The 27,171-nt window shown below is 38.3% G+C and overlaps 1 protein-coding gene across 11 annotated transcripts in view; it reads left to right on the forward strand.

The window, feature by feature from the left end:
• The window catches only part of PTBP3 (polypyrimidine tract binding protein 3), a 74,430-nt gene extending 63,388 nt beyond the window's left edge, over positions 1-11,042 (forward strand). For all 11 annotated transcript variants that reach the window (XM_081151032.1, XM_081151035.1, XM_081151033.1 and 8 more), the window contains 6 exons: positions 104-243; positions 483-516; positions 2,934-3,026; positions 3,460-3,676; positions 7,794-7,871; positions 8,014-11,042. In XM_081151032.1, coding sequence (XP_081007158.1) covers positions 104-243; positions 483-516; positions 2,934-3,026; positions 3,460-3,676; positions 7,794-7,871; positions 8,014-8,146 — 695 coding nt within the window. In that variant the 3' untranslated portion in view covers positions 8,147-11,042. The remainder of the gene's footprint in view (positions 1-103; positions 244-482; positions 517-2,933; positions 3,027-3,459; positions 3,677-7,793; positions 7,872-8,013) is intronic.
• Positions 11,043-27,171: the final 16,129 nt, after the last annotated feature.

Genomic DNA, 27,171 nt, shown 5'->3' on the forward strand with positions numbered 1-27,171 from the left:
ACATTTTGTTCTATATTTTTGCTTTTGCCTTCATTTATTTACTTACCAATTGTTGTAATCTTCAAATAACTAAAATATGAATTGCTTTTGATGTTTTAAAAAGGTCTGTCAGTCCCAGCTGTTCCTGGAGCTCTCGGTCCCCTCACACTCACCTCCTCTGCTGTCACTGGAAGGATGGCCATTCCTGGGTCTGGTGGCATACCAGGAAATTCTGTTCTGCTTGTCACCAATCTCAATCCTGATGTGAGTTGGAAAGCTTTCTAGTGTTTCAGGAGGAGGTCTATAGTAGCTCCTGATCTAGAGTTGTATTCAAATAAAAAATTTTTAAGTTTAAGGATTTTTATTAAAATTCATCACTAGTATATATAGAGGAAGTATGTAAAATAAATGCTTTAAATAAAGTCGGTTGTTACTATTACAAGTAAAGTTATTTTAAATTTTTACTTAAATTAGACACCTATATTTTGTATTATACTTTTCAGCTTATCACACCACATGGGCTGTTTATCCTGTTTGGTAAGTTCCTTTTTTTCCTGTTTTTAATATTATCTGTGATACGTGGGTTAAACACATTTTGTCATTCAGTAATATTTATTGACTGTCTCTATGTGCCAAGTAGTGTATTTAACACTGAGGATAGAGTAGCAAATAAGACTTAGTAATTATAATTACAAGAAAGTTTTGTTTAAAGAAAACAAAAAGCTGGGAATCCTAAACTAATTGAGGGAGTCAAAGGTGTTATATCAGGAGAAATGGTAGGAAAGCTGACGTGTGCAAAATGAGTAAGCATTAACTGGGCAGAAAAAGGAGAGCAAATATCCTTTCACAGGTTCTAGCAGTGAGAGAGAGAGTTGGAACTTAGAAGTGAAGGAAGTCCAATGGGGAGAGTATAAAGGACAGACATACTGAAATTCTCCATATGGATGGGGCAACATCATGAAGAGCTTTGTAAGCTAAATTATGGAGCTTGGTTTTAACCTAAGAACAATGGGAAACCATTGAATAGTTTTATATATGATTAATTTTTCATACACTTCATCTTTTATTGTATTCATTATGTATATGTAATATGTATAAATATATGAGCAATGAAATAAGCAATATTTAATATTTTAAAGATTTTTTTATTAATGAAATTTTCATAAACTATTAACATTTAGTGAGAAAAATGATTTAATATGCTTCATTATTTTCAGAAATCTTTTTAATTTTGATTCAGTATCGTAAGGTCTGATTCTAAATTCACTTTATTTTAGTACTTGATCTTAATGATTGTCATAACTGAAAAAGAAACCTCATAAACATGAGCAATATAAATGGAAGTGTTTCATTGTTGCTATACCTAATTAATTATACTAATTTTTCAGTTTAATTCACTAATTTTTGTTGTACTTAGAAAAGTTCCATTTTTCCTCTTGTTAATTTAGTTGATCTTGAAAACTATTGTGTTAGAATATTTTTTAACAAATGGAGTTAAAACACACCCATTTGGAAGAATTTTTAATGCGATAAAAAATTGTTTTAAATTTTTTTAGTGCATAATGGGTTTTTTAAACAGTGTTTTTGAGGCGTCATTCATAGCCATACAACAATATCGTGATCATTAGTAAATTTATGGAATTGTGCAGCCATTATTATCAAAGTCCAGTTTTAGAACATCTTGATCACCCCACAGAGATCCTTCATGCTCATTTGCAGTAAAAGTTTTTATTGATGACACATTTCTATTAATTTTGAGTAATGAAATCATGTATTAATGATACATTTTCATATGTCTCTTTAATAGTCCAAGCACATTTCTTTCTAAAAGTAGTTAATTTCTCACTCATTTAAAAAAAAAAAATCACCCTCAGCTTGAAGAACAAATTGTGTTATTTTTTTCAATAATATATATTTCAGCCATTTGTCATTTCTGAAAAGGACAGCAAATTTGGAATACTTGCCTTTTTGTTTTAAATTTTAAAAGTACCACTCATCTCTAAGTTCATTTTCTCTTAGTTGCTTGCCCACAAGAGAAGCAGCACTCCTTTGTGTGCCATGAAGTTTTCATAGTCATTCTCATTGCATTACACAGTATGGAAATGATGCTACTACTTCAGGCTTTTATTTTTGTAATATTGGTGATACCCAGTAGCACATAAACTGCAATGTATTTTAATATCCTGAATGAAAAAAAAAATGCCTTTTATATTATAGAAACTGCCTATAATTTTATCTGTATATTAAAAATAAAATATAATTTTTCATATTGGTTTTATATAAACATATTAGTGTGAAAAAAGTTTAATTCTTTTCCTCTCCCACCCCAGTGAATCATTTTGCCTGTCCTTTGGGATGTGGGACCCATTGTGGGGAACAGCAGTGTAGAAAAATTGGGCATAAAAAGATCAGTTAGGAGACTGTTGTGACAGTCCAGATGTGAACCAGTGATGATAGCTTTGATGGTGATGAGGATGGGAAGAAGTGGACAAATGTGAGAGAGATTTAGGCTGTAGAATCAGTGGGTGCTGGTGATTGATTGGATGTAAGAATTTAAGAAAGGAAGTCAAAAGATGAATCCCGAGTGTCTCACTAGAGCCAGTATTTGGATGATGGTAACATTTATCAACAGAGTTTGTGAACACTGAACTGGGAAGAGGAAAGGGGAGATTCGGAACATAGAAGGGATATAAATTTGGGAGCATATGTATGAAATAGCCCAGGGGAGATATACAAGGTGGGGCAAAAATAGGTTTACAGTTGTTCATATGGAAAATAATACAATAATTAATAAAAAATAATGCAAGAATAAACTGTTTTGTTTACTCAAAACTGTGAACCTATTTTTTCCCTACCATGTATAATATGAGAAAAGAAACCCTTAGATGTGTTAGTAACATTAATTATTACAGAGTCAGACATTAAAAATTGTTTTGTTTTGTCTTTTTAATTAGGAGTATACGGTGATGTACATCGAGTGAAGATTATGTTTAATAAGAAAGAAAATGCTTTGGTTCAGATGGCAGATGCAAATCAAGCTCAGCTAGGTACTGATGATTAATAATAATAACGGTGACCTCCCCCTTTTGTATATGAATTTTCCTATAAAAGAAGCATATAGCTAGTAGGAATATACTTTTACTGGAGTACCTCTTTGTGCTGATGTTTTCAGTACTGTTTGGACCTGCTTATATTTTATAAAGATTAAAAATATTTATTACAACACTTGTTATATTCCAGGCACTCTGGAACTTCCTAGCATTGTGCTAGGGAGATGGTGGTTTTTTGTTTGCTTTTCTTTCATTATAGTAAAATAAATAATACATTTCTATATGTAAGACTTTAAAAATTTTAGAACCATTTTAACCCTCAAACTGACAATATAATTTTAAATGACTAAATAAAAAGATTCTGCGATAATTTAGACAAGTTTTATAGACTATTTTAATACCCAAACTTTTCTTACTTCCTGTGCACCAGCAATGAACCACCTGAATGGTCAGAGACTTTATGGAAAAGTGCTCCGTGCTACACTGTCCAAACATCAAGCAGTTCAGCTTCCTCGAGAGGGACAAGAAGACCAAGGTCTGACTAAGGATTTTAGCAATAGTCCTTTGCATCGCTTTAAAAAGCCTGGCTCTAAAAACTTCCAGAATATTTTTCCACCTTCAGCCACTCTGCATCTTTCCAACATCCCGTATGTACCTAATTTATTATTCATTTAGAAATGGTTTACAATCTATTATTGGTTAATAATAATAATAGTAATTATTATTATAAACAGAATATGTTTTAGGAGAGGTAAAAACTCTGAAATTATTCTGATGTAGCTGTTGTCCTGTTGACTAATTTCTTGTGAGATGATTCATTTGCCATTATGTCTTAAGGTTATATCTTCAGTCATACACTGTAAAAGTTAAGGATAGCAGTGTTTTAAATTTTTCTTTACAAGTAGAAATTTAGCAACTAGTTACCTTTCACTTATAAAAGGGCATAAAAATAAGTTTATGCAGAAATATTCCATTGGTACATATTTGTTCATTCATTTGTGTAGAAGTAAAGACTTAAGTAACCAACATAGCAAAGTGAAATAATTTATGTTTTGTTGTTTTTTTAAATTCTCACCCAAGTATATGTTGAGAGAGAGAGAAACATTGATTGTTTGCTTCCTGTACATGCCCCAATCGGGTAGAACCCACAACCTAGGTATGTGCCCTGACTGGGAATTGAACTCGTAGCCTTTTGGTGTACAGGACAATACTCCAACCAACTGGGCCACCCAGCCAGGGCAAATAAATTATGTAATTTAGAATTTGTTAAAAAGAGAATTTTTTGTCTATAAGCAGCAAAAACCATGTATAATTATTAATTGTAATTAATATATTATTATTTTTGTGTGTGACCACTCTGTATTAACAAACGTTGTAGGAGACTTATTCTTTGGTTGTCTTCTAAGTCTGAGATTAATAGAATAGCCAAGTGCCAAAACCATCTGTTTTGGTATTGTCCATGAGCTAAGATTGATTTTTACATTTGCAAATGGTGGGGGGAAAGCAAAAGGAAAATACTTTGTGATTTGAGAAAATTATATAAAATTCAAATTTTACGTTCCATAATAAAGTTTCGTGGAACACAATCACACTGGTTCATTTACATATTATCTATGGCTGCTTTTGAGCTACAATGTCAAAGCTGGAGAGTTGCAACAGATACTGTATGGTCATCAAAACCTAAGGTATTTACTGTTTGGCCCTTTATAGAAAACATCTGGCAACCCCTGTTGTAATTCTTGAATTCCTTGACCAACAAAGATGGCAGTTTTGTATAATTTAATCAAATAAATGAAGTGGGGATAAGCTTTGGAAAGGGAGGAGTAAAAACTGTGGGGTGTGATTGTGTGTGTGCATGTGTGTGGAAATTTAAAGACTGAGAGATTGGAGAATGGTAAGGTTTTCGACCTTAATTGAGAATGAGAATAGGAGATGAATAGGTATAACCCAGCCGGGTGTGGCTCAGCGGTTGAGCGTCGACCTAGGATCCAGGCGATCGGGGTTCGATTCCCAGTCAGGGCACATGCCTGGGTTGCGAGCTTGATCAATGACTCTCTCATCATTGATGTTTCTATCTCTCTCTCTCCCTCTCCTTTCCTCTCTCTGAAATCAATAAAGATATATTTAAAAAAAAGAAAAAGGAGATGAATAGGTATAGAAAATAATTACTGAAATAGTGTTGACTACTCAGGCTCCCAGCTAGTCTCCAGTTATGCTGCTTTGAGAAATCTTGAATGTGAATTGGACAGTGGCTCAACCCTCATGCCAACTAGGAAGTTGGAGGAGCCACTTAAGAAAAAAACACACACCACCACTAGATTTTGTGGATCTAGAAACTTAACAGTTCACCACTATAAAGTCGGGTAGAGGGGGAACAAATTTAGCTACTGGGGCAGGCTCCTGTCATTGTTATCTTAAATACAATACATTTTCTAGGAGCTGGTCTCAAGTTGCAACATACATAGGACATGTGGGTGGATGAGAGGACATTAATGTTTTTTAAATCATCTACCAAGTCCTGGGCACTATGGTGGTCTTTTACATATATTGCCTCATTTAATCTCCATATTAAACTTTTTCTTGATTGTGATAAAATATGCACAACGTACAATTTACCATTGTAGCCATTTTTGAGTGTAGGTTCAGTGTACATTCACGTTAAGTACATTTATGTTATTTAACCATCACCTTTATCCATCTGTAGATCTTTGTCATGGTCCCAAACTGAAACTCTATAGCCATTGAACAATAGCCCCATTTCCCTCTACTCCCGTTCCCTGGTAACCACTACAATATTTACCCCCTTATTTACAGGGGATATGTGTCAAGATCCCCAGTGAATGCCTGAAACTGGATATTACCAAACCCTATGTATAGTATGTTTTTTTCTATACATAGATAGTACTTGTGATAAAGTTTAATTTATAAATTAGGCACAGTAAGAGATTAACAACAATAACATAATAATGTAATTATAGCAAAATACTGTAATAAAAGTTATGTGAATGTGGTCTCTCTTATTAAGAACTTTTCCCTTAAAGGAAGCACTTTATGGCTTCTCTTTGGCATGGTGACTTGATCACAAGACTGGAATACTGTGATAGGCAATCTGAACACAGAGAAGGTTATTAGTGATGAACCGGCTTGTAACATACAGTGTGGAGACACTGGACAAAGGGATGATTCATGTCTTAGGCACAGTTGATCAGGATGGCAGGAGATTTCATCACGATCCTCAGAATGACACCCAGTTTAAAACTTATGAGTTGTTTATTTTTTGGAATTTTCCATTTATTGCTTTCAAACTTGGAGTAGCTGAAACTGTAGAAAGCGAATCCTCGGGTAAGGGGGGACTGCTGTATTCTACTTTCTGTCTCTATCAATTTATCCATAAAACCTTTGAAATAAGGTCATGAGTTTCATTTTATCAATGAAAGAGGCTCAGATTAAATAACTTACTCAAAGTGACATAACAAATGAATGAGAAATAGAATGTGAACACAGATCTATCTCCCTGCAGAGCCAATTATTTTTCTGTTATACCAGCCTTGCTGGCAGTTAGTTGACTCTCGAGTGATAGGCCAGTGTATTGCTTCTCTAGTGCTGCATAACAGATCACCCCAAAACTTAACACAATAGTAAACATTCATTATCTCATACTGTAACTGTGAGTCAAGAATCCTGAAGTTGCTTAGCTGGGTGGTTTTGGCTGAGAGTCTATCATAAGGTAGCACCTGAACTGGGGTTAGAGGATCAGCTTCCAGAGTGGCTCACTCATGTGCCGAGTTATTAACAGAGGCCCTCAGTTTCTTGTCACAAGGACCTCTCCATATGGCTGTTTAAGTGTCCTCATGAAATAGCAGCTGGTTTCCTCCAAAGCTACTGATTGAAGAGAAGGTAAGGTGGGAGCTGCAGTGTCTCTCAGCCTCAGCAGTCATGTCATTTCTACAGTACCTTTAAAGGTTACAGAGAACGTCCCTATTCAGTATGGCAAGGGTGTGAATTCTAGAATGTGAGAGTAATTAGAGGCCCTGTCAGAGCCTGGCTATCATATACACATACTCATAATTACCCTGAAAGCAGTTTAAAACTCTGCCCAGCCGGAGTGGCTCCATTGGTTGAGCGTCATCCTGTGCATCCAGGTCAGGGCACATACCTGGGTTGCAGGTTTGATCCCCAGTTGGGGAGCATATGGAAGGCAACCAATTGATGTTTCTCTCTCTCTCTCCCTCTCCTCTCTGTAAGCATGTCCTCCGGTGAGGATTAAAAAACTAAACTAAACGTAGAACTCTGGATTATAGTAGACAAGTCATAACTAGAGAAGTAGCTTTGGAAGTATTAGAGTTAATTACTGAAACCAGTGGTATGGGCACTAATTCCTTTGAAAGAATAAATACAGGGGTGGACTAAAGTAGGTTTACAGTTGTAATACAAATAAATAATACAATAATTAAATAATACAAGAATAAACTGTGTCGAGTACTCACAACTATAAACCTACTTTTGTCCACCCCTCCCTGTTTTCTTGTTCTTTATATACCCGTCCACATCATTTGCAAAAGATTTTGGACAAGTTTCATTGTTGAGGGACATGCACTTGTCAACCTCAAGTATCTTTCAGGGCAGTTCCAAATCATGCCTTCGTTGCATGGCTTTATTCCCTTTGAAATACGAGATACTCTGGAGGTTTAACAGTGTGGGTTAATCTTTGCTTTCTTTGAGAATTGGGGCTAAGATACTTGGTTGACTCTGATGTTTTCACAGACCTTCCGTTACAATGGATGATCTGAAGAACCTTTTCACAGAAGCTGGATGTTCAGTGAAGGCTTTTAAATTCTTTCAGTAAGTCCTATCTTTTAAGAAATACGTTAACCTTATTTAATATGGTATGCAAACTTTAAGGTAGTTCAATGAAGTCTTCTAGGGTTGGGGAGAAGGTTTATAGGCAAAATTAATTCTTTACTCTTTTTATTAACATTTTCAGGAAAGATCGCAAAATGGCTCTTATTCAGTTGGGATCTGTGGAAGAAGCAATCCAGGCCCTCATTGAGCTTCATAATCATGACCTTGGAGAAAATCACCACCTCAGAGTTTCCTTCTCAAAATCTACAATCTGACTTTTCTGTGAATTTTTCTCCTAAGACTGGACCGTAATTGCAGTAAAACATTCAGACATAGACTGAAGCAGCTCAAGACCAATTCTGCCTCTTTTACAAAAACAATTTTTTCTGAGTTTGCTATTTAAGAATATTCAAAAAATTAAGGGATGTTTTCCCCCCTGCTAATATGTGGTCAAACATGTGTTCTCCCATTATACCATAGTTTCTGTGAAAATAATCTTTAAAAAAAAATCAGGTAAAAAAAATTTTTTTCAGTGATTTAATTCCCCATATTAAATTGGATTTCAAGAGGACAGACTTTCTTCTAGTTTGAGTCCAGATAGCCTTATACATTTCTAAACTCCTTTGTACTTTAAAAAGCTTAAACATACCAACTTTTAAAATTACTTGATGTAAGTAATTTCAGTTTCTTACAATCAAGTTTTTAACTTTATGATTCAGAATTTGTTCACTTATAAATTATATCAGTTATTTGGCATATATTGATAGTTATACATAAACAAATTGGTTTGAGTTGGAAGAAGATTTATAAACTTCCATGTTTTCTTTCAGTGGTTTTTTTTTTTGTTTTTTTTTTTTCACTGTAAGACACTCCTTTGAATATTACATACCTTTAATTTTTTAAGACTATTTAGAGAAATGAAGTGCTCAACTGTCCCTAAGGAAATTAAGTGGCATTCAACTAGGATCAACTAAGGTGTCAGAATAATTAATAACTTGATTAGGAAAAAATCATGTTTTAAATTTCAAAATGACACTTACTTGCTGAGTAATATAATACAATCTTAGAAAATTTTAAAAAAAACACCTCTATAAACTACTTTTTTATAATTGTTTTCAGAAAAAAAGTTTACAGTCTTAAGGAAAATATTCAGGTCTATCATATGGTTTGACAGATTTTTAAAAGTTATTTTTGGTAAGGTCTTCTTTTAGAAAAAAATTAATCTCAAGGGTTTTTTGTACCACTATAATCTGTAATACTTATTCAGAATTACTGTGTATTTACTTAATTTCTTATTATGTGCCTTATTATGTGCTTATGATACAATAGGTTAGAGTTTTATCTAAGTATCTTGAAAGCTATATCGTGGGCTTGGTGAGTGTTCATCTTTTCTTTCCCTCTTTTGGTAAGGATTTTAAAGTTTTTTTTTTCATTGCTATTTTAAGTGGTTTTCAATAAGTAATAGTTTTTATTCAAATTTATGGTGCTTTGGTGCAGAGATGGGGTGGGGAAGGGTAAGTGGTTTGGAGAATAACTCAGTGCACACTTGTAGGCCTCTTCACATTGTGACCAGTAGCGGTCATTGCCATTATGGCTTCCCAATTTAGAGCTATGAAATGCGGTCTCAGTTTCTGGATCTTGTCTAATCTTTATCATTCATCAGATGTTATCTCAGGATTACTTGTTTTTTTCTCAGTACTCAAGCGAGAACTTGCTTTTCTCTGTTAAAGTAGCTTCATTACTGACTACCCACATATATGGTGAATGACAGAGTGGGTTCCTTCTCATTCTCAGTCTCATTCCCTTTTTAGTTTTCCAAATGTAAGCATGCATGTTAATGATTGTATAATGTAAAATTGTTTCTTTTTAATGAGAAACTTTGCTTTTGTTGCTTACTCCTTCATTGCTTGATCAGATTTTTTAAAAGCAGGATTCATCAAAAGGGACACTTTTGTCCACCACTTTTATGCTTTTCAGAATCTCAGAGCGACTCGTCTCACCTGTAGGAGGAAGAGCTCAACCTCTTTGCTGTGTTCCAGCTGTTAATGTGAACACAGGAAGGTTCTACAAAGAATTGGAGACAAAAGATACTATAGTTGTTAAAAAGCAGAATTCACTCAACACTGAGCAACAGTCAGTTGGTGTAATAGGAAGGACACTAAATTGAGATTTTTTGGGTGGATCAGTTTAGCATTGGTTGAATAGATAGGTATAATCACTTAACAAGATTTTATTTTTTCACTTAGGAGATTTTTTTTAGCAAAACACTGGGTAAAGGGGGAGGAAAAAAATTTCTTTGAGGAATCTCCCAAAATTTGCTTCATTTTTCCTTCCATGCAGGCACTATTAAAATTTTCAGTGGCATGTTAAATTGGATTATTTTATTTGCTTTGAGTTAAGAATGACTGTGTAATTTAAAGTCATGATTTTCATAATATTCAGTGTGTAAGTGTAGCAAAAGTGTAGCAGAAGGGAGATCATAATGGTGTTGAATGTAATTTCAAAGTAGAGCATGGCCTTTAAATCTGAGAGAACATTTGAATCCTTTTCAGGGATTTGTGTATGTGTGTGCATAGATAAGTGTGTGTGTGTATATACATATACATTTATTCACACGCACACACACACTCTTCTGATGTTGTACATACATATACACATTACATACCTTTTAATTTATTGACAAAGGAAATTAATCAAATTAAGATTTGGAAAAGTGAGATATTATTTAAAATAGTGTGTTTGAAACCATCAATTTGTGTCTAAAATTAGCTGTAGCACATGGATGTTGTCCATACTGGGCTATTTGCTGTTTGAATTCTAGAAGTCTACAGTGTTTGTGTTGGCATAGTTCCTGTAAAAAGATTTTAAAATATCAGGGTAGTGGAAAAATTAGATCTTTGTGTTTTTTGTTTTTGGCATGCATTTATTAGATATCTTCTAGTTTTCACTGTTGAGCTGACATAGTATTCTATTTTTAAGTTTATTTACTTTATTTTAAAGAGTATTGTCTTACCACTTTTGGAAGTGTCTTCACTTTTACACAAAGTATGTATATTCAGGACTTTAAAAAAAATAGCAGTGCATGTTTAACATCAGCAATTTATGCCAAAAAGTTTTTCTTTGAGATTTAAATAACTTGCAGAGCAGTAAAATGTGTCGTGGGTGAGATACAAATAGAAAAATGACCAAGTATCTTAATTGATAATTTAACTGAAGAGTATCTGTATTTTACTAAATAGCTCCTACAGGATGCCATAAATTCTTAAAGACTAAATATTGTGATCATTTATTTGTAGTAGTAATGTTTCTGATTTTTTTATCGAAAGATGCAGATCTCACAGTTTTTAGAGACATATTTTTTTTCTGCCTGCCTAATTCCTTATTGGAGCAGAGCAATGCCTTCTGTGGCTCTACTTACGATGGTAATCATAGGTTCTGTCTCAGTTGGTTAGAAGTAACTCTCATGAATGTCTCCTCAGTTTCATGTAAACTTTTCAAAGCTTCCATATCCTTAGGCAGCAAAGTTTATATATACATTGAGTAAATTATCATGTAATTTTTCTTCTGTTCCCACTATATATTTTTGGACAAAAGATGACCAGCTCAAAAGTATGTGCCGCCCCCCCCCCACCATGAGTCACTTAAAATCCCGAAGTTTGCCAAACTATTAGCCTATCTCTTAGAAAACCTAATGTGTACTGCTATTTTTAAAACCAAAAAAACAGCATGACTATGTGTAAAAGCATTTCTCTTTGCCTTTCCTTTGTCTTGATCTGTTAACAAGAATAAAACTGCCAGACTTAAAATATTCTACTATTGTGCTCAAAGAAATACAGTTTAGATTGCACAGAACTTTTTCTTTAAAGAAAATATAACTCAGCTGTCTTTTAAAAGAGCTGTGTTGTTATTTACAAGACTACTTGCAGTCTTTTTTCAGAGCAAATTCTAACAGTTAGTTGTGAATTGTTTAAAAAAGTAGAAAATTGCTAAAATATAGTTTTAGGAGTTTTATATAGAGAGAAAAACAAAACGGGACCAAAGTTTATGTGCCTTCTTCAGTAGTCTTAACCTTTTCTTCCTATTCGAGACTAAGGTAGTATCAGTATTCTGGTTTTCAGGAAGTATGTACTATATAGTTTTAAAAGAATGTTATCCCACAGGCTATTCATCATACAAGCGAAGAATTGTAACTGTGTAAATGAAGCCTCAGTTACACTTTTGCCTTTATCGCATAATATTCATTATATAGCATTGTGCAGGTCCAAGAACAGAGCTGCTCGCTCTAAATCTTTGTGGTAGTCATCTTAGTTTCTGTAACCTGATGCATATGTTCCAGAGAACAGGGATATTTGTCTGGTCCAGTGACCTTAGTGATACTAGTCATAATGGAAGCTGCTTATGGCCAGCTGAATTCAGCACTGTAAACAGGTTTTTGTTCTTGTGTTATTTTCAGTTCCTGAATCTATGTAGTCATTGTAATAACAAATATTTAAATAGCTATTTTTTGATGTCATACTCTGGTCTTTCCCCCTTTACTATTGTTACCCAGATATTTAAAAAATTCATCCCACATCCAGAAAGTACTAATTATGAAGACTGCTGACCAAGCAAAGTTTTGCATCAAAATGTCACCTCATTGCTCTGACCAAAGACTGACTTCTGGTTTTAACTCCTCTCTATTAAGCATTTTTTCCCAAGCTCCTTCCTGAAAGAAGACCCAGCGCAAAGCGGCCTTTACTTTCTATTTCCTATTGGTGAATAGACTACTTAGAGAAAACGGGAGTTGAAATGTGAACAGAATGGATTAGAATGACAAGGGTTTGGTAGGCATTTTCAGTACTGTATTTAAGAAAAAAATAGCACAGCTAGGAGCCTATGACATTGTTTCATGTTTTATGTGGTCTGTTCATAAGATTCCCTTTTTCAGTTTATAAGAATGTTCATCTAACAGAAGAAGATGCTGTAAATATTTGTAACAACATTTTTTTTAACCAGGCCAAAAAAGAAAAAAAAGGGGGGGTTTTGGGAACAAGTTAACATATAAAGTGGTTTTATATAAAACATCGATTGTCTTGTATATTTTGATAAGCAGCAGTGCCAGCTTCATTTGTAACAGTTTGTGGCATTGGGAAAAAAGGATTCTGTGATTATTGAAGTGAACTGTTATAAATGCAAAGAGAAGATAAAATATTAAAAAACATATTTTCTAAATGCGTCGTGCATGGTTAATTCAAGCTTCTGTACACAACAGTGTATTCCATTCTCGTTCAGTTTGTATGTTTGCCGACTATGACTTGATATCTCTAACCTCTTTTCCTAACAAGTATAGCATTGTAGCATGCCTTTTAATAAATGTCATGACATCTGTATGCTCTTAAAATTTTTCTGTGTTCTTGTCTGTACTTTGGGTTTCTGCTTGTCTTACCTGTAATTCTAATGATGTCATATTTTTAAAATTTTTTCATAGCCATCCGTCTAAACTTGTCATACTTAAGAGAATAGCAAGCACATATTTATACAACTTCAAAAGCCAAAAAAAACAAAGTTTACTAACCACCTCTTTTTAAATTAAGGAACAGTTCTCGTTTTGAGGAGCAAACTGCTTTTCTAATTGTCCTGTGATGCAGCTGTCTCTGTGGCACCCCCTGTAGTGCAGGTACCCGCTGGCACACTCGCATGAGTTCTCTCTCCCTCCCTCTCTTTGTACATCTCTCTCTCTCTTTCTCTCTCTCTCTCTCTCTCTCTCTCTCTCACACACACACACACACACACACACACACACTTGACATATGTGCAATGACAAAGAAGAGTTGGAACACTTTTTCTAGCCTAGTTCAGTTTTTGGCTTCCCTATGGGATCAGTATCCATAAATTTTGGGACAGCAGGTGTGATCTCAAACCAGGTTTGTGTCATTTTTAATTAAAGGGTAACACAGTTAGTTACCAGCTGCCTAGATATTGCTTGTCCATAAATGTTTTATTTTTGGTTTCTTTAAGGAAATACTGGACTGTAGGAGTCTAAACAGTAATTTATTGTAGTCTTTTACTCTAGGATCTTTTGGAAGAAAGAAATGTTTTTTAATGGATTGGAAAATTAGGTAAACCCTACTGATCTTTGCTGGCTCACCTGTAAAATCTGTTATCTCCTTGAATGTAACTAGACCATTTTTTTAAAGAATAAGAGGCATTTTTGTCAAGAAAAGATAAAATAACCCTTATGGCCAAGTGAGGTTTTTATAAACTTACTTGACCATGAAATGCTTACTTACACGGCAGAGTGCCTATAACCATCATTAAGAATCATCCCACTTTCAGCATAAATGGATCTAAGAGGTCACCTAGTTCAGTTTCCACTTTTTACAGAGAAGCGGCACAGAGAAGGTGACTTGCCCAGGGCCACGTGCCAGTTCATGGCGGAGCCCTGACATTACGCACTACTCTGCATCACACCCAGGTGTTGTGGTTTTGTCCTGCCAAGTGCTATGAGGGTTATGATCTTGAAGATCTGTACATGGAATTGGGTGCTTATACTACCAAAACCGATCTAAAGACATTTTATGAGTGGTGGTGGTGTTTCTGCGGAAGGGTAAAAATTCCTACCTACTAGTGAACGTTTTAAATAAAAATGTAATTCCAAGTTGTAAAAGTGAGAAAACTAACAAAAAATGTAGTTATTTGTCTTAGTTTGCTAGGGCTGATGTAACCAAGTATTCCAGACTAGGTAGTATAAATAACAGGAATTTAGTTTAACAGTTCTAGAGACTAGAAGTCCAACATCAAGGTGTCAGCGGGGTTGATTTCTTCTATGACCTCTTTCCTTGGCTTATAGATGGCTGTCTTCTCCCAGTGCCTTCACCTGGTCTTTCCTGTCTTTGTATCTTTGTCCTAATCTCTTTTTATAAGGTACAGCAGTTATATTGGATTAGGCCCACCCATCTGACCTCATTTTACCATAATTTCCTCTTTAAAGGCCCTATCCCCAAATATAGTCACATTCTGAGATGCTGGAGTTCAGGACTTCCAACAAGAATTTGAGGGGAACACAATTTAGCCCATAACACTGTTTAATAAAAATTATTCACTCAGCTCCCCAAGTACTGATTGTACCAGCAATTGAGCCAGGTGCTGGAAAAGATACAGAGCTAAGAGTATGTTGACTTACCCTTTAGAAATGTGTAATATAGTAGAAGTGTCAGCCTAAATCCATAAATCAAAAAGCCTCGAACTCTTGCCTTTGATAGGAAGCTCCCAAAATGTACCATGAGGCCTCAGGGCAATTCTGATCAGAATACATATGGCTAAAGCTATCATACAGTATGTAGGAACACATACCATTCCATAATTATCTACTATTCACACTTAGAAATAATCTCCTTCAGAGCTATGACCGTTTCTGCGACATATGCTGTAACCATCAAGTGAGCCGTGCCCCATTTTTAATGCGCAACATTTGTTGATAACTGAACTGGAGGACTGGTTAGGAATAGTTAGAAGTGCTAACTCTATTCTGTTTACAATTTTGTGATTGTTCCTACATCGATTTTTTTCCTGTTTCAACTTCTAATGGAAATTTGTCACTATATTTCTATCAAAACAATGTATGCTGAACTGATAAGATTCTAATAACAATTTTGTTGGAATTACTCCATAAACTGTTGGGTTTGGATGTTGAACTCCCACTTTTGCTAGTATAAAGAAAGTATAATTAATCAGGAAAACTTGATACTAATGTGTCATGAAGATTCCAATGTCTATTTTCTTTTATTCCTATGTACTAAGGCTATAGACAGGGTAACGGGAAAAAGTCAATGGTTCTGTTGGAATAAATTGCCCTCAGATTAAGTAAACTATGCCCAAGGTTATGGAATTAATTATCTGCTAAATCCTTGATCTTGCAGAATACAAATGTCAGATTCTGACCTGTTAAGCAATTGTCTTTAATCAAATGAAAGCTGGTGTTAGTTATATTAATGTTAGACAAAGTACACTTTCAGGCAACAGGAACTAGTAGAGATAAAGATATTTTATGGTGATATTTATGTAGTAGAATATTTGATAGTTATGCAAGTGAGCACAATAAATTTACATGAAAGCTACATGGAAGTATCTTACAGATGTGATGTTGAACAAAGGAAGCCATACACGAATACATAGTGTATAATTCTATTTACATCAAGTTCAAAAACAGAATAGTGGTTACCTTTGGGAAGCAGATAATTGAGGGTATAAAGGATAGGTTTTTGTTGTGTGGTTAATGTTTTATTTCTTAACCTTTGTACCAGTTACCCAGGAGTGTTTACTTTCTGATAATTCATTGAGCTTGTACACTTAGAATTTGTGCATTTATCTGTGTGCTATACTTCATTTATATTTCATTTTGAAACCTAAACAGAGCAAGGTGCTATAATCCATTCTCTCCTTTTTTCATTTCATTTTTTATTTTTTAAAAATTCATTGGGGTGACACTGGTTAACAAAATTATATGGATTTCAGGTACACAATTCTACAACACATCATCTGTACACTGGACTGTGTGTTCACCACCCCAAGCCAAGTCTACTTTCATGACCATTTATTCCCCCATACCCCCCTCCATCTACCCCACTACCCCTGCCCCCAGCAGTTACCACAGTGTTGTCCATACTTCTTAAATCAGCTGATGACTCTACCCAGTGAGTCCTTGTTTTAAAATACTCCAGATAACACGGACTGAGTTTCACCATGAAACTCTTCCACAGACACATGTGGAACACATTGCGTTTCTCTGACCACAGCATACCTATAGGAAAAGTGTTTCCCTGACAAAACAAACACAAGCTATTTTCAAGTAAATTCTATGCTTTTGAACAGTTTTATACCCAACTAAATTCAAAAAAGTTTTTTTTTAATCACCCAAGGATATTTTTTTCCATTGATTTTTTTTTTTTTTAGAGAGAGTGGAAAGGTGGGAGGGAGTGGGGGGGGAGAGAGAAACCAACGTAAGAGAGAGATTGATTGGTTGCCTCAAACCTGCAATCGAGGTACGTGCCCTTGACTGGGAAATTGAACCCATGACCCTTCTGTCCGCAGGCCGATGCTCTAACCACTGAGCCACGCTGGCCAGGGCAGCAGTGGCAGTTTTTGAGAACAAACGTATTTTGATCTTTTAAAGATCCATGTTTTAACCTTATTAAAGTATTACCAATGTGACACTGAGTAAACTCACCATCGTGAGCCTTGCGCCGTAGGCAGCAGGGATGGCACAGTGTTTTCAAAGTCAAGTCTGCCCCTGCTCAGTTTACAGAGCCAGAGGTGCAGACAGATCGGCTTAGCAAGTGCACATCGGTGGGAACAATAGGGTGGTGTGCAAAGTCGCGTCTCTCTGGCACCTGGGGAACTGCTCCATCCCTAATTCTCCAATGTGCTTTTCTATAGAAAAATGTTTTCTTACGCAACTTACTCAAAAATTGTGTCACTTAAACCCTTCCTGAGGCTTTTTTTTTTCCTTTTTCTGGCAAAGACTGAATATCAGGAAAGAAGAATTTCCCCCCTAGAGTTTCACAGCAAAAATTTGAGTCTACCCCTGACAGAGTGTTAGCCTGAGTGCATCCTGCAGCTGGACTAGATGAGGTTGGAATTTGTTTTTCTTGGAAACCAATCTCAAAATCCATCCTTTCAGAGCATCATCAAGATGAGCACATGAAATGCCATTTTAATATCAACTTGAAGAATCTGGAAATGGATTTTTGTTATAAATGCTTAAAGGAGCAAACAAGGTTGGTATTTGAGCCAAGTGAATATTTCTTTGGCCACCCACAAACTTCAGTATGGAACTGCAGAAATCTGTACAAATTTGGCGTCGGCTTTCAGACACAAAAATAGGCAAGTAAATCAACGTTTTCCACTCGGCCCCTCATTGACTTGAAGGCCTGCCGTCCTCGGCACCCCGCCAGGGACTCGGGAACCTGGTGCAGCCGCACCCATTCCTGCTCCTTTCCCCCTTTCCCTGCTGCTCAGGTTCCCATCCCCCCGAGATCTCACTATGACCATGAGCCGTTTCCTCCGCCCGTCATCCGCTCTCCTGCCGCCGCCTCGTCTGTTCTGCATTTTCCTGTCGGCCTTTTAAACGCGCTGGTCTGTCCAATCTTACCCCCCAGTGCGGCTTTGCCTCGGTGTCTTGCCTTCCCGGGGGACAGCCAAACCGCCCAACGGGATGGTCTCTGCTGCTTCACCCTCCTGCTCTCATCAAAGCCACATCTTTGCCCCATCGTAAGAACGCAAAGTCAGAACTTGCTTTCACGTAAAAGTTGGCACCCCCTTAAGACAAAGAACACTCGCCGCCGTGGGTTCGCAGTCGGAACTGGCCCACGTGGCCCCAGACGTGCGAGGCAAGTAACACCCCCGGCGGCTGTGCCGAGTGCCACGCTGGGCCCACCGCTTTTTCTCAAAGTGGCCTCATTCTGTGTTCTCCACGTGCCCGTCAGCCAGCGTGTCATGCTTGGATCTCTGTACTTTGTTAGGAAAGTGAATTTTTAAAATAAAAAAATGCATATTTTCTGTGTTCCCCCCATGCTGAGGTTCTGACGTGTGACCTTCCCACCCGCTGGGGACAATCTCTGATCCAGAGGAGACAGGTAAGGAATGGTCATCCCCTTCCTTCTAAGTGGACTGTGGGCCCAGACTTTCTGCGTCAGGGCAGGACGCCGGGGAAGTACAGACTAGCAGGCAAGCATGGCCTTGCGATCGGTGAGGGCCTCCTGAGCGCCAGGCGGCCTTTTCTCACAGTGGAAATGTCATTGCGTGTTTCTCTTTTAATTTGTGACTAAGAATGCGTGTCATCACCCGCAATCTCTTGCTCTTCTGATTACCAGCCACTACGTAAATAACACAGCTACATGTGATTGAATGTCCCAAGGTTGCAGACCTATTGAAAGGGAGGCTATCCTTTATTTAAGGAATAGCAGAGATAAAAACCTAGAGAGGTGACATTATTGGTGAGACAAAGGCGCATTCGTTTTGTGGTTTTTTGTTTGTTTTTCCGTCACCGTTTATCCCTCTCTGCCCTCTTCAACCCCCACCCCTCCGGTCACCACACCGTTGTCCGTGTCCGTGAGTTCTTTCTTTTTTTCTTTCTTGCTCAATCTCTCCACCCTCCCCAACACCCCCCCACCCCCCCCACCACCAGAGCTGTCAGCCTGCTGCTCTCTATGATCCGTTTCTATTTTGCTTGGTAGTCAAGGCAAGTTTGAAGCTAACTTAGTTCGAGGGAGAAAGATTACTGAATAAGCATTTATAAAGCATTGTAAGGGCGGGGGGGGGGGGATAAAAACACCAGGGGAGCACAATAGAAGGAAGGAGCCAGAGTGAAGTCTAGGCAGGGTCTTGACTGATGTAATAGGAGAGTCCAGGTGATGCTGTGGTAACAGGTAAGCCCTAAATATCCACAGCTTCCAACATGGAATAAAAGTTTGTTTCTACAAGTGGGGCAACTATCTCCCATCTTTTAGCTGTATCATCTAAAACACGCGGCCTCCCGAGCCTCCTCAGCAGGGAAAGAGCAATGATTCTTAAATGCCCCCGTTTTTAAATGTCTTGTCTGAGATGTGACACATGGGGCATATTATGCAGTGTAATTGCATGATTACTTATACTGAAGCAGCAGTTGTTGTGTATCTGAAATTCAAATTTAATAGGGCATCTGTATTTTTATTCACCAAATCTGGCAACAGTTCAGGAAGGCTTATCTGACATTTTGTGAACGGTTGCCACCCCCACCAGCCGAGATGGATGGGCCCTGACGTTTGAGCTGCAGGGCCACCGCAGACACTTGCTGGCGTGTAGGTTCCGCCAGGGCGGGCAGAGCAGAGCCCAGGCAGTGGTCAGAAGGCCACAGCTGTTGGAGGAAATGCAGGGCTGCTGGTGTGGCCGGGACAGCTGTCTCCGAGCTGACAGTCCCTCAGGAGCTCTTCCCGAGGCCAGAGGCTCCCACACACCTGGCCTGGAAGTTCACATGGGCTTCTAGGGTCAAAGCCAGTCCCACGGATCAGTTGCAGAAGAGGAGAGGAGTTCTCCCGGGCACTGTGTCTGCCCAGATGTGCTCGTGGCCTCCCAGCCTGAAGCAGGGCATGGGGTGAGGTATGTCATTGTTTTGAGACGGTGCCTTCCATACAAATTCCTATCAGAGGCACAAGGACCATCTCTCAAGCCCTCGGTGTGGCAGGACATGGGCACATTTCAGAACACACACTGGCGGGCCTGCCCCCGTATTTGCAGAGCCTGGGACACGAGTCAACATACCTCATGCTGAAAAATACACCTTCCTAAATACAAAATTGAATATGTGAAAAGCTCCGACTTTATATGGCTGAAAGTCGGCAGGCTATTAAAGATGCTGAATTTAATTATCATGCACGTCTGGCTGTTCTGTTGCAAAGCCAGTGACAGTTGGGTGAGTAATAAAGACAAGCTTAGTTTATGAGATTTATATATGTATTCCATAACATTTGGGGTTTTGTATTTATTTCAGCAAAATTGTGTTGACATTAAAGATTGTCACATAATTTGTATTTTTTTGGCAGTAATCGTCCAAAGCAGAGGTTGGCAAACTTTTTTTATGAAGAACCAGATAGTAAAAATTTTAGGATCTGGGGGCCATATGGTTTCTGTGCAAACTCAGCTCTGTCACTGTAACATGAAAGCAGCCACATCGCTGTGCTCCAATAAAACTTTATTTATAAAACAAAAACAGGTGGTAGGCCAGATTTAATCGTGCAGTATTAAAAATAAAACATGTTCACAGGGCATAAAATTTGAACATATTTTATCAAAAACAGTAAACCAAAATCAAAGTTAAGAAATTTAATTATTTAGATACATTTTCAAGACAATGTCTTCTAAAATAGTCAAAACCCTCTGTTAAAATTAGGAGTAAGATGCAAATTGTGATTAGTTGATATTAACATTTTAAGTCAAAATCATTGCAACAAAGCTGACTTTTGATTTAATTTTGTAAAGATGAAATCTTATTAAATATTTTTATAAATCTATTCAAAATTCTAGGCTGTAGTGTTCATTTAGTTGCCAAAATAAAGAACTAATACCATGCTTCATCTGCATTAGATCTAGACCTATGTGTTCACAAATTTAAGAGTCACATGCATTGCCGTGGACAGTGTGGCTCACTTGGTTGGGCATCGCCCATGCACTAAGAGGTCGCTAGTTCGATTCCCGCTCAGAGCTTGATCCCCAGTGGGGGATGTGCAGGAGGCAGCCAATCAATGTTTCTCTCTCTCTCCCTCCTTCCTCTCTCTAAAATCAATAAAAAACATTTTTAAAAAAATTTAAGTCTCCTAAATAGTACACAGCAGGGCTATGAAGGAGAGGGATTTGAGAGCAGCTGGTGAGTTGGTGAGACAGAGAGCTAGGCTGTCTGGCAGGGGCAGGTGGCTTGATTTAGATGACGTGTAACAACCTGTGTTTTAGGAGCATCTAAGGTTTGTGGTCTGTCAGCCCGATATTGTGGCTGATACTGGCAAATTGTACTTAAGAAGTAGCTACCATGATGTGAAAGGATAATTTCATTTAAAAATTACCTGTGAGTGCTTAAGTTTTATTCTGCAAACCTGCCGGAGAAAATCAAAGCATAAGAAAGCTTTTGAACCGGCTAATACGTGCTGCTTTTCCCATTGCCCCTCTGGCGCAGAGTCAAAGTCTTTCTCACTCATATTCATTTTAAAACAACTGTGTGAGCAAGTCAGTGCACTACACTGTGGGGCATCATCCGAGTCCTGGAGGCAGCGTAGGAGACAGTCATCTGGGGACATATCATCGAGTAACCACCAAGCCCTTGAATGAACAGGAAATGAGACATGTAGGGAGATGACTAATCTGAAGCTTTCCTACATCAGCTTGCTCCAAGGATGTGCAGCTGAGCTGAATAGTAACACCCACTGGCAACCTAGGACTGGCAACGACTGGCTCCATTCCTCTCTCCCTTCCCCAAATATGTAGGATACTTACTAGGTACCTGGAGTTTCACCAGATACGGGGATGGCTGGTGAATGAGGCGTTTTTCATGACCTTGAGCAACATACAGTATAATGGGAAAGACAGACAAGTAAGGACTAAAAGGGGGACTTTGGGAGAGAAATGTACATACACTTCATATTTATGTATTTCACTGTATGTAAATTATACTTCCATTTTTTAAAATGAGAAGGAAACAGAAATCACTTGAAGGCAGTACTGGAAATCCAGGCAGGGTATGATTTTCAGAGCACCCAAATAGAGATGATTTGTGGGAGATACAAAGCAAATGTGATCAGATTACATGAAAGAGCTAATGCACCTACAATTCCACAAAAGCAGACAGTATCTCCAGAAAAGCGAACGTTCTAATTAAAACTCCAGAATAACCTCAAGTTCAGAGACGGCGGAAACAGGGTGAAGGAACTGGTATGATAGGGAACTAACTGGTCATTAATTCATGAGGGGCAAACATCTGCACCCATTTTCTGCTTTAGAAGTGGCTAGTTCTGAATTTTTTCCCCCAGGTGAAAAGGTTAAGTAAAGCTTATTGCTCATCAAATAAGAGTCATGACACCAGAAGCTCCCAGGGAAGGCATTGGAGCCTGAGAAAGTAGCCACTGCCCAGTTTGCCCTTCCCACCCACAATGTGATTGGAGCTAGGACCACCATCCCCAAATTTACTCCTGAAAAAGTCCAGGGGTTTTCATCTGGGCTGGAGAAATACATCCAAACCACTAATTCTAAACGTATGAGACTTTCATGTAAAAAATAAGAGTGGGCAGTCAACAATCATGACCCACCTGAGGGGAACCAACAGCAGGCTCAACAACTCTATAAATAAATGATCAACCTCCCGATGAAACAGAGGTAAGCAGGAAAGAACTTGAAAATCTAGTAGTTGGTATACTCAGAGGAATTTGAGAAGTTGTGACATCTACAGAAACAAAAAGCATTCTGTAAAAGCAACAGACTTCTCAGAAATTGAAAGCAGGATTGCCCAAGTGAAAAACATTTCAGCAGATGGACTGCAGAGCAGAGTCTGTGCTGATGAAGATCACACTCATGAGCAGGAAGACCCAGTTAGGGGCGTGAATAAAGGCAAAGAAGATGAAGGGACCGAGATAAATACTGAGTCAGGACGGCTAGAGGCAAGTTTTCTGGGATTGCCTACCGGAAATCCCAGGAGGAATGCACAGAAAGACTTGAGAGAATGAAATGATCAAGGAACCAAAGGAGAAAAAAGGCTCTGCTGGAGAACAGCTGACGCCGGCCAAGGGAAGGGACCAAGGAGTGCTGGGCAAGAATGAAAAACTAGATCCTCAGGGAATTTCTGAATTCCAAGAATAAAGAGAAAATCCCCAAAGCTTGGTGTGGAGGGTCATGGGAGACACATCCCTGGAAAGGAATTTATAACCAAATTAGCCCATGATTCTCATCTGTAACACTAATGCTGGAAGACACAATTCAGAGAGAAAATTATTTTGAACCCAGGAATCCCGACTCCATTTACCTATCCTTTAATTATTTTGAATTCAGAATTCTATACTCAGTTAATCTATAATTAAATTATGAGAGCAAAGTCCAGGTATATTTGGACACAAGGATTCAGAAAGTTTACCATCCAGGCATACTTTCTGAAAGAGATACCCCAAGATGTACCAGAGAAAGATAAAGAGGAAGAGGGGGGAAAGACGAAGATATAGGCACACAAAAACCTGCGGTAAAACCTACAGCTGAGTCCACTGCAAAAGAATTGTATGCAGTGTGTTTTGAAGATCGCACTGCTCGCCGAGGTCAGGGATGTGGGCCTTCCCTGTCAGCTGGTAGTTATCAAGGGGAGCCTGGCTCAATCAGCCTTCACAGCTGTCGAGGGCTTCCTCGGCAATTGTGCTGGTCACTGCTGGGTGTGCCCCGCTTCTCCTCGGGCCTGTGGGTGGCTGCAAGGATCCTTGAGCTGATCGTGGGGCCGGAAACAGGCTGTCAGCAAGGCTTCCTTTTAGGGTTTGTGGAACAAACAGACCAACAGCTGAGGTTTCCTCAAGTGAGGCAAGTGACTATGTATGTGTGTGTGTGACAAATTGGTGACAGAGCCCTAGTCTCACTTACTGTTCCCACCCCCTGAGGTCAGGGGGAGGACTGGTGAATACTATGTTAGCTGCTCCCTGAACTTGAGTCTGTTGGAGTGTCTGAAATTTACTCCCAAATCCAAATCTTCTGCTCCTCTGGCTTCTGCTGCTGGGACCAGAGGGTGTCTGAGTCCCCTGGGAGCGCACTTGTCAGTACAGAGTGAGGAGGGATGACATTACTGAGAAAATGGGGAGGGCTAGGGGTCTCCCCTGCTCTACTGAGCTGTCACTTCCCATCCATGTTTGTTTTGCTTTCCTGAGAACACTGGTGTTTTGGGGGGGTTACACTTCGGATAGCACTGCTTCTAGCACAGCCATGTGCGGCGGCCAAGAGTGTATTTGCTACCCAGGTTCTGCACACTAATTCCAGGCAGGCAGTTTGGTTTGTGTCTGTGTTTGGGGAGCAGGGGAGTAATCCTACTGTTTCTCACATGGCAACAAGGTGTCTGAGAGTCACTGAGCATCCAAGAATGAGAAGCTACCTTTGCTTGACTTAGAGACAGTCATCAGTAGGGCATTTCTCTATAGATTCAGGTCCCTGTGTCAGTCTTGAGAAATCTGCTTGAGATGAAGACTCTACTGTGGGAGGGTCATCGTGGTCCTTTCATGCCAGCCAGGGAACAGAGGTGTGTGAGTGTGGAGTGGCATGTTACAGAGGGACTCGCTGTAATCTATCAAACACACAATTTTTCAACCAACATAATTCAAAGGCTTCAAACATTTACTTTTCTCCCAATTTTTAAAAATGTTTATTATTTTTTTCAAGGACTTCAAACATTTAAATAATTCCTGTGAATGCAAACTTCAAGCAATGAGTTCAACACCAGAGTATATCAAACTCATTGCAATTAGATAGATATTCAAGCCATTCCTGAAATACCCACATATGAGCAACTTATTTACAATCTGTAAGCCTGCTACTGGTATTCTCAAGAGGTATTCTCTGGGAAAAGCTGTACATCATTTCTGGTCAAGAGTGTGATGACCAAGCAAGGGGTGTTTCCAGGAAAGTTTCACGTTATTTGCTATCCAGCCTCCCTGTTCCCTTTTCCTTCTGGCCTTATACCCAGATGGGAACCCACCAGGCAAACCCCAAACTTTACATTGTAAGCAGACACAGCAAAGGGCCTGGGGGGAAAGCCTAGAGACAGTGACTAATGGTCACCTTCTATTTGCCTGCCCTCTTTCTCCCCACTCAGGGCTCTCTTAGAATCTCATCCACTTATGTCTCTGGCTGGGGGATGGGGCTTCCCAAGGGAACTTTCCTGAAATTCTGATTGGCCAGGATCCAAAATTGATGCAGAAAATCCTATATGTTAGTGCGGTCTAGTAGAATAAAATTCGCACCTAAATTTTTTTGTCATTGATTATTTTTTTACCATTTAACCATTTTTAAGTGTACTGTTCAGTGGCATTAAGTACACTCACATTATTTCGCAGCGATCAACACCATCCATCCAGAGAATTCTTTTCATCTGGCAAAACTGAAACTCTCTCCCCATTCCCCTCTCTCCCCAGCCCCTGGCAACCACCCCTCTACTTTCTATGAATTTGACTACTCTAAATACCTCAGATGAGAAGAATCATGCAATATTTGTCCATTTTTTAACTGGCTTATTTCACTTAGCATAATGACCTCAAGGTTCATCCATGTTGTAGTGTGTGTCAGAATGTTAAAGCTGAATAATATTCTAGTGTATGGATATACCTTTTTAAATTCTAGTAACAAATACTGATGAGGAGATACTTTTTCATTCTATGATTCCATGAATTCACCATTGGGTAAAAAGTAATTATTATTTGTTTTACAAAATATATTTGTTCAAAGGCAAAAAAAATGAGCCAATAAAAATAATTCATGAAAGCCACACAATCCAATGAGGAATGTAAGAGTAACATGGATTGTGCTAACATAAAATTTTCCAAATATTAAAAATATGATTCATGCAAATATAAAAACTTATCTAAGAGTTTACTCAACTAATTAATTCATGAGGGACTCAGTAAAATGTTTAAAGAACTGGTAAGATACTAAGTTTCAAAGGAAAAATTTGAAGAATATATACACACACACACACACACACACACACACACACATTCAGTCAGGAATGATAAATTAGCTAATAGATGCAAAATTGGTTAACTGGTTAATATCTAGGACAAAATCTAATAATTAGGTTTATCTTATTTTTACCTGGCAGAAATCACATATCTCTATTGGAAAAAATTAATTTGCATTGCTATAGACAAGAATATTTTGCAATATCATCAACTTTCTGCAAGTTAACTTCTACCCTTACAGAGTTATAAAATAGCCTAGTCAATAGAAAGTCCACCAAAGGCACACAAACCTATAGAGTCAGATAATCTCCAGAAGGGCTACTAGACAACACCCAGCACCCCACTGAAAAGGCATGCAAATAATCTCTTTTGTCCATTTCTAAGCTTTGGACAATTTTTCCTAGCATCACCAGTACACACACACACATCTAAATGTATTTATTCTGGGGGAAGGCATGGCAGATAAGAAGAGATACAGGTTGGTTTAAACATTTATTAAATGAATGTATTTTTGTTGAAAAAATTACATGATTTCAAAGTTCATGGATTACTGAGTTTAAAAAAAAATTTTTGTCTAAATAACAGGAGATAGGCTACCACGCCCTCACTGTCCATCTCCTACTCCTCAAAGCAGGCTCTTATCTTTGCTGAGGAAAAAAATAATAATAATAATTAGTAAGAAAGCCTGCTGCAAAGGAGGCCAGGAAGTTTATTTTTAACTACTCCTTTTTAAAGTTGCACAAGTCTAGCCCTTATATGGGTGTGTTCGTGGGTGGTTAGATTTAGATCAAGCTCATGGTAGAGAGAGAAAGCACGTGAGGATATGGGTGAAGTAGTGGGGGGTCCTGGTCTTGGAGAGACCCCCAGACATCACAAGGTCAAAGCCTTCAAAATGGAATTGCTTTTCCCCTGCGGTCTCTCCCTGCCCAACTCCTAACAGCTCCCTTTGGGTCTCGGTGGCTCCTACCGCCATCAACCCAGTCGCCCAAATCAGGAATTTAGGGGACGCCTGCTATTTCTCTTTCCATCTCCTCCATTCCCCTGGTCATGGCATCCAGTGCCTTCCACCCCGGACCCCTCTCGTCCGCTTCTCCGCGCTCGCGGCC

The sequence above is a fragment of the Miniopterus schreibersii genome, assembly GCF_964146895.1.
Source record: "Miniopterus schreibersii genome assembly, chromosome: 11".
NCBI lineage: Eukaryota > Metazoa > Chordata > Mammalia > Chiroptera > Miniopteridae > Miniopterus > Miniopterus schreibersii.